The following is an 8,927-nucleotide window of genomic DNA, read 5'->3' as shown; positions in this document are numbered from 1 at the left end:
TATAACTTAAGTTTTCTGTCAGTTCAAAGAGTTTCTTTGGGCTTTCTTCAGACTATGTGTCTTGCAAATTCTGCTATAATTTGTATTATGACAGTTATAACTAAATATGACCCCTAAACTTCCAATGGGACGTTATACAATATCGAAAGTAAAATTAAATTATTTAATCTTCTCTGTCATAAATGTCTGGGTTTAGAATTAATTATATTCCATAAGCATTTAGACAGTCTGTCCATCCCCCGTTCTCATTTCTTATCAATTTGGTTTGTATATACTAAGCATTCCTTAGCTTCTGGCAAAGTGGTTTGTTTTACAGAAGGGATAGAAATCTTGTGTCTTTTGTTTACTTGAAAATAACAAAATGGAGTCTGCTCTGTTCAGAGTGACTCTGACAATATACATTTTAATTTCTATCATAGCACAATATGTCTGCCGATATAAATACCCTGACAAACCTTGGACTTAATCTTGAAAATATTTCCTGTTATAAAGCTAGGAAATTGGTTTGTCCTATCCAGCGACATGGTGGAACAAGCTTTACAAGAGTTGCATCCTCTAAAAGTACCAGAGTGCCCCATGATGTTCCCAACATCAGTTTTTATTGTGTAACTGGCTAACATATTTTTAAGATTACATATAAAAAAAAAAAAAAAAAAAATTATGAGTGTAGGGTAATCCGGTAGATGTGTTCCCAGGACTAGATCCTGCAATAATATGGACCAATGTTTTTGTATGCTATTTCTTATTTTTCCATGATCCAAATTATACTGGGTCACAAATGCAGATTTGAATGTATTTCTCTCTGTAAGGCATTCCTCTTATATCCATTTTCTAAGAGTTTATTTTTTATAAGATTGATTCTTAAAATCCTGCAAATTGGAACAATTGCGCCTTAGGCGCGTGAATTGTTCTTTAGCGATATCTTTAAGCCACGGTTGATGGTGACAACTATTCCGATGGACATATCCATTGCCATCCGTCGACTTAAAAAAGCATTTGGTTTTTATTTGCCCATTTTCACAGAAAAGAGTCATAGCAAGAAAATTGATCTAATCCTTATTCCACACAGGGATACATTTACGATTTTATTGGTTATTATTTCGAAAATTAACAAAATCCTGAAAAAAAATAGAAAACCCTCTCCAAATAATCATAACATTATCAATGTATCTCCGCCAGAGCACCAGGTTGTCCTGGCAACACCACACAAATAACTCCTCCCATCTCCTCATGTAGGTGTTTGCATAACATGAGGTACCCATGATTTGCAAATAAAATTCCCCATTAAAAACAAAATAATTGTGCTCCAAAATAAATTTGACTGAAATTAAAATGAACTCCCTTAAACCTGATGTTAGGTCCGGGTCTAGGGTTATAAAATGATTAATGGCCTCCAAGCCCAGATCGTGAATTATAATCGTATATAATGAGGTCACGTCTAATGTCGCCCAACTGTAATCAGGATCCCACTCAATGTTTATAATTTCCTGTAAAAAGTATATAAGTGTCTCTTATATACGATGGAGCTCCTTGTGCATATTTTGGAAGATACGCATTTGCAAAAGTTGATAAGTTGGCGGTTAATGAGTCTACCCCACTGATTATTGGGCGGCTTGGAGGATTGAAAAGCCGTTTATGGGTTTTGGGACGAAAATAAATAATAGGAAAAATCTTTTTTTTGTTTGTTTTTTATAAAAAATCAAAATTGGGTTGTGATATGATATTTTTAGTCTTGGTTTGTGCTGTCTGATCCTTTTTAAGTGTGACATAGGATTTTTGTCACTTAAAATATTGAATAACGTCTGTAAATAATAATCTGTTGTCTTAAGACATAGTTCCTCTTTTTTTGTAAGGTTATAAATGCATTGTATTTTTTTTAGTTCTTCTGGTCATAGCCTGGAATTCTATATGCTTAAAGATTTCCAAGTAGGGACCCCTACTTTGAATCGGGAAAAAATGTGATTTGGGCTTGAATCGTTGGTTAAGTTGTATAGTGTAATCTGTAGTGTCAGCCCTTGGAGAAGAAGGATGCAAGAGGAAGTGCCTCTTGATGGTCATAGATCTAATATATTTTTTAAGATCAATATAAACATCAAAATCGTTGGCCATCTTATTTGGGGCAAATTTCATGCCTTTAAATAATTAATTTCTTCATTGGATAATTCCACTTTCAGTTAAGTTAAAAATACCCTTATCCGTTTCCCTCTTACTTAGATGGTGCTGAATCTGAACATACTAGAATCCTAAAGGTCAGGGTTTTAGAACATCTAAACCATATAAACAAAGACCTTATGACACATTCGTCCCAGTTCATTGTAAGTCCTAAATGTATAGGTAGTGAAAGGGTGACATCGTATTGGCGTGGTAGTAATAGGGTAAAAAAAATGTGCCCAAGTGAAACCTTTTGGATTCACAAACTCCAAATGTTAGAACCAAAGGGACTGAATGTGGACATAGATTTAGAGGTATCCAGGTACAAGGGTAAAGCTTAAGGCTTTGTATTTAGAGTAATGGATTGTAAAGCCTGAGGACACTCTGAATTCTGTCAAGACCCTACAGAAGCTGGGCAAAGATACTATTAGGGAGGACAGCAAAAGCAGAATGTCATATCGAAATAAGTACAGTTTGTATTCCGCTGCTCCCACTGATACACCTTCAATATTAGCACAAACTTGGACTCTTCAAGCTAGCGACTCAATAGCCGGAAAAAACAATAAGGGTGACAGGGGACACCCCTGCCTATTTTTCTTTCGGGTAGACAATAATATCAACCCTTGCCAGAATACAGAGCTTGAATCCCTCTCAGAAAGGCTCTCTAAAATCGAAATCATTTCAGGGTCTTCCATAGGTACCACAAGTTTACCCAGTAAAAAGCAATGTAATTGTCTATAGACAGACAAGGATTAAGTCCCAAAAACAATGACTGCTTAAATCAAATCCACTGTCCTCCAGATATTGTTCAGCTCCTCCCTTTTCGGGATAAAGTCCACCGGGTACATATGCAGCACAGTAGACTAGTGTATAGCCATGATTTTATCAAAAATTCTGCATCAATATTGATGAGGGAAATAGGACAGTGATTTTGGCACAGTGTATGATTCTTCCCTTCCTTAGGAAGCATGACAATAGCCTCTAATAGAGCTGTAGAGGGTACTTCCAGGCCATGTAAGAATCTATTATAAAGAGTGGTGTGATATGGCAGGAGGATATCCTTGAATCTCTTGTATTAAGAGAAGCCATCAGCTCCCAGTGCTTTTGTGTTTTTTATTTGCTAAAAAACTACCTTAACCTCATCCTGTAGGGTGTCTTTTAATGAGTTATTAATAGAGCCTTTCCTTTAGAGGTGGATGAGGGCCCATAATGGTCGCTTCATAGTGGGATTTCCTCAAATAATGAGAAAATCTCGGTATGGCTGTAGGAGACCACCCACCTCATAAACCATACATTATATTGTGTTAATTTGCTTTTTCAGAATACCTGGTCGTCAGTGTCCTTTCTAATTGTTCATGCTCACACTTTCGTCTCACTGCTATGGCAATAAGGTGGCCATGTACTAATGCTTTATGGAAGTCCCATATTGTAATTTTGGAGACCTCGGGCATCTCGGTAGTTGGGAAATAGGAGCTTCATTTAGATTACACAGTCATCGCGATATCTGGGTCATGCAATATGGAATTGTTACTTCTCTAAGTACGGCACGATATAGGTGCCGCCAGACCAGAGAAGTGTGTCTCCACTATTGTATGGTACACCTTACATTCCCCAACATTCTACATGAAGATTGTCATCAATAAAAATAAATTAGGTATGTTAACTGTAGTAGCAGTTATATAATCTATTTGAATACTTGTAAAATACTGTGATTGTTAAGAGTGGGTGTTTAAAACATAGCCATTATGTACCAGAATCTCAGTAGGACTGATTTGCGCAATTCTTGAAGTCACATTAAAAATGAAGTATACAAAAGATGGTGCAGAATGTTCTCTATTCCATGTAAAAAAAAAAAGATATATTATTTTATTGCACTTAACTTAAATAAAAAGATTATTATAGATAACATCAACCAATCTTCTAGATAATTGATCTGGATAAGTGATCTGGCCAAGCCCTACGTGTTTTGTCACTCAGACTTCTTCAGGGAATTCCCATTAATTGATATTTAGAGTAATACATACAATAAAAACTAAAATAACATTCTGGTGCAATGGAGAACCGTCATCTAGACTACTGCTTTTTTTTTTTTATTATGACATTATAGAAAACAACTACAGTTAGTGCCTGTTCACACAATTCTTTAAAGACTCTAATTATTAACTTCTTAATCAAATAAAATGTGTGAGGCTCTTTTGAGTCCATTCATGAAAAAAGTGCTATATAAATTACATATTTTTTATTGTTAAAAATGCTGTAAGATATGCAACACAAAAAAACTTACATTATTTTATTTTGTTCCTTTTAAAATCCACTCCAGTTTTCCAAATACATTTGGCACAGAACATTTTTTATATCAAGGAAAAATGTGTTTTTCTTTCATGAACATATATATTAAGCTTTTTTGAATCTATCATATTTATTTAATATTGAAACATTTTACACATTTTAAACAATAAATCATTAAAACACATGACATAATTGTAAAATAGTTTGGTGCATAGTTCATGCTTACTGTCAGAAAATACTGTAAAGATAGAAACAAGTCTCACAATATGTAACATGAAACAGTTAATAACTTAGGAAACATACAAAAGTTTAGCAAAATAGAAAACCATACCAATATCACAGAAAAAACAATCAATACTACAAATATAAAGTAGACTATCAGTAGACACTTAGGTGTATTTTGTTAGTTTTTTAAACTGAAACCACAACATTCATAGCCAAACAAAGTAGCCCAATGGTCTATTGTCCATCGCAATTAGGTGGCGTGACAGATCCATAAATTTGGAGATTAATGAAGCTCTTATCATTGCTGATGGAAGACGTCCATGTACAGTTCAGAACAAAAATAAAGTTAAAACAAAACCAACATAATAGAATTTGATCATTGTTTTACATTGGAACAGAACATTTTATGGCAAGCAAAATCTTCTTTGATGATTTCACTTGAGTGGAATGTTCATGCTTCTGGGTCATAATCTTGATATTCCTCCTACAAGCATCAAACACAAAGACATCATTTAGTAGGTTGCAATCAAGAAGCATATTGTCTGCTTTGTTCCCAGCAACAAATACTCTCATAGTAAATTTCATAGTAAATAGAAGAAACTAAGATCATGCAGTATATACTTATACAAATAACTTGCTATTTTGAGATCCTAAAATACCATCAAAATGTTATCCCTATTGTGACTATATAATTTTATTGCTTAAATATACGCTGAACTTTGTTGATTTATATTATTTTGGAAATATTACTAATAACAAATTGTGTAGATTTAAAGCATGCCATGTCTCCCTGGATTTGAGAATCTTAGTTATGCTTGCTTTGATTAATTTATTTCTGCAGACCCAACTATCTTGTCTTTGGTAAACCCTATTTTTTTTCTTATGTATTTGAGTGTTTTCCTACAGTTTTTTTTTTTTTTTTTTTACTTATGTCGATACAACTCTCAGAAACCAGTGTATTCATAAATCCCTGCCCTGCTATGGGTGCATCAGAATTGACTGAGTCACTTATTGGTCTGATGGAACTATATTGAAGAAGCTGTAAACCCCTAATGCTTAGTAGCAATACCGGAAACTTCAAATTAATCTTTTTATTACGTGTTTTTTTTAAACAGTAAGCTTATTTGTTTTGCATATTTTCTTTAACATGTCAAATAACATAATTTTATCAAGGGATTAGGTCTTCAGGCAAAATTCATTATAGATTTTATTTTTGCCTTTATTATAGATTTTTTTTTTTTTTACTTCAAGTGGATAAAACTTGAAAAGTAAAATCTTGAAAGTTGAAAATGTTAAATGTAATTATTTTTCCATATTCACAGTAAACACACACAACAAAATTGTAAGATGTATGGGCTTCCTCGCTCTGATAACATCCATTGGTTTAGTTTTAATAAATTCCTAGCAATTAAAGGACCACTATAGGCACCCAGTCCACTTCAGCCTAATGAAGTGTTCTGGGTGCCAGGCCCCCTAGTTTTAACCCTGCAGCTGAAAACATAGCAGTTTTGGATAAACACTGAAGGGTTAATCCAGCCTCTAGTGGCTGTCTCCCTGACAACCACTAGAGGCACTTCCGCGATTTACACAGAGTAAATCGCACTTATTTGACGCTGGACGTCCTCACAGACCTCCAGAATAAAAAAAAGATCCCCATAGGAAAGCATTGAGTAATGCTTTCCTATGGGCAGGTTTCAATGTGTGCGAGTCTCTGGCCGCACATGCGCATTCGGCTCCACTCGGGAGCTGAAGTCGGTGGGGGAGGAGAGGTCACCAGCGCCGAGGTAGCCCGGCGCTGGATTATGGTAAGTGGCTGAAAGGATTTTAACCCATTGATTCAATACATCTCTATGAGGAGATGCTGATTGACCAGGGCTGTGTTTGGCTTGTGCTGGCTCTGTCCCTGATCTGCCTCTTTGACAGTCTCAGCTTATCCAATGTGAAAGCATTGTGATTGGCTCAGAACATCACTTCTGATGATGTCAGCTAAGCAGGCAGATGAGGAGCAGATGAGCTGCAGACTTGAACAAATGTAAGATTTTACTATATTTAGGGGTGCAAGGGGACCAGTACTATAGGGTCAGGAATACATGTTTGTGCTCCTGACCCTATAGTGTTCCTTTAATTTGAAGATGTAATAAAATATATGGTTTTCCTAGACACTCTTAGGAGAGAAAACAAAAAGCATAATTACCTCAGGTGGCATTTCATAGGTCTCGTTATCTTGCTTGTTTGTTTTATCCTGTACTCCCTCTTGTCCAAAGCCACCTTCATTCTGAAAATGTAAAGACAAGTAAAAATGTAGATAAATAGATACATATATTTCAATACTTTAGTCATTTCATTTTTAGAATAGATTTCAGATGTTTGAGACACATGTTTTTTTTTGTTTTTTTTTATTTCTTTATTTTTCACTTGACAGAGCTTAGGTGAACACAGTTGCATTACGGCTTTCACCGACATGAATAAAACACAGTTGCAATATGGCTTTCGTCCAACATGAATACACACAGTTGCATCTTGGCTTACGCAGAAGCCCAAGTAATCCCGGTTCTGACCAACATGTGCTTTTCCATAATATAAACATTAAGCTGTGTAGCTGTAAGTCCTCTTGTCTCCGCGTCAAGGTTTTTTTTTTTAAATAAACAATAAATGAATAATATCATACATAACTTGTAAACGCTTTATCATTAATATGTATAATAAACAATGGAAATCAATAAATGTGTCACATTTGTCGACCTCGAACGTGGGCTTAATATAGTGTACAGTGTCTAGGTAGGTTGATACCCTACTTTTGCTTAGCATATTACAATTTATGTTATCACCATGAGTATATAGAGATAGAAGTAAGAAGAGTAGGAAGTTAAGTATACGAGTAAAGGGCAGAAGAGAAGATTGAGTAGAGGAAGAATGCAGGGAAATCAGGGGGGGGGGGAGAGGGGGGGGTGGGAGGGGATTGAGTCCTGCAGCAGTGCAACGCATCCATATACATTATCTATGTCTGCGGTGGTATGTCCAGAACGTAACTGGGGTACTACTTGTGTTCTGTCCTGAGTCGTTCCCCCCCTTTACGCAATTGGGTCAGGGTGGGTGGGTTTGTCATACTACGTCACTACTGTGCCATGGGTCCCATTATTTGTCGAAACTAGGTAATGTTCCCTTCAATCGGGCGGTTAAGTTGTCCATGAGGTGTGTTTCTTTTAGGTTGGATATAACCCTTTGTATGGGTGGTAGTGTCGTTTGTAGCCAGACCTGTGCCATTGCCTTCCTTGCTGCTAGAGTGATCTTATGGATCAGTTTTTGTTCCCGCTGTGTCCACCCATCTACAGGTCGGTTCAGTAAGTACGTCCATGGGTTCAGGGCCGGCGCTCTGTGGAATATCCTTTCTATTAGGTGGCGTATTTTTAACCAATAGGAGTGTGCTAGGAGTGGCATTCCCACCACATGTGGATATAAGTACCCTTTATTCCACAACCCCTCCAACAAGTGTTGGTGGGTGTTTGTCTCATAGAGTGCAATTTAGCAGGTGTGGTATACCACCGAAACATAGTTTTATACGCCTGTTCCTGGTGGGTGACACACATGGATAGCGAGGTGTTGGCCTCCCATATTTCCCTCCATTCCACTCCCTCCAGCACCTCCCCCAAATCTCGTTCCCATGCATCTGTGTATGTTAAGGTTCCCCATTCTCGTGTTTCTGAGCAGAGGTGTGCATATATAATAGTGATGAGTCCTCGTTGTGCAATTTCTTTAAGACACATCTTCTCAAAGAAAGAGGGGGTACCTCGGGCTGCCTGTTGTATTTTTGGTTGTTGTACGTAATCCCTAATTTGGATGTACCTAAAGAAGTCTGTGTGGGTGAGGTGTGCTAGTTGTTGTAATTGTGCAAAGGGTACCAATTGGTCTCCGTTGTACATATGACAAATTCTTTGTATGCCCACCCTCTCTATGTTCTTATAATCCCTTGCCGATATTCCTGGCGGAAAACCCCTGTTCCTCAGGATGGGAGTGAGTGGTGATGGGGACGATGTATTTTGTACATTTTGAACAATTTGTATTTTATCGCCGTCTGGTCCCAAATTCTCAGGGAGTTTAAAATTGCTGGGCACGTGGCTCTTAGGATAGGCCTGTCCTGTTCTGGGAGCCACATGTGATATTGTGGAAGATCTAGGCCAGTCATCAGGGATTCTAGGTCCACCCACCGTCTCTCCTCCAGAGGCGCGTGCCACATTGCCACCTGTGCTAGTTGGGCTGCTAGG

The 8,927-nt window shown here is 37.1% G+C and overlaps 1 protein-coding gene across 1 annotated transcript in view; it reads right to left on the bottom strand.

Annotated features, from left to right (window-relative positions):
- Positions 1 to 4,426: 4,426 nt before the first annotated feature.
- SNCA (synuclein alpha) overlaps positions 4,427 to 8,927 on the bottom strand; it is a 107,633-nt gene continuing 103,132 nt past the window's right edge. Inside the window, exons 5-6 of the mRNA XM_063460112.1 lie at positions 6,860 to 6,940; positions 4,427 to 5,149 (exon numbers count right to left, since the gene is read on the bottom strand). Coding sequence (XP_063316182.1) covers positions 5,117 to 5,149; positions 6,860 to 6,940 — 114 coding nt within the window. The 3' untranslated portion in view covers positions 4,427 to 5,116. The remainder of the gene's footprint in view (positions 5,150 to 6,859; positions 6,941 to 8,927) is intronic.

Source organism: Pelobates fuscus, chromosome 6 (assembly GCF_036172605.1).
Source record: "Pelobates fuscus isolate aPelFus1 chromosome 6, aPelFus1.pri, whole genome shotgun sequence".
Lineage (NCBI taxonomy): Eukaryota > Metazoa > Chordata > Amphibia > Anura > Pelobatidae > Pelobates > Pelobates fuscus.
This window is presented reverse-complemented; position numbering and strand designations above follow the sequence as displayed.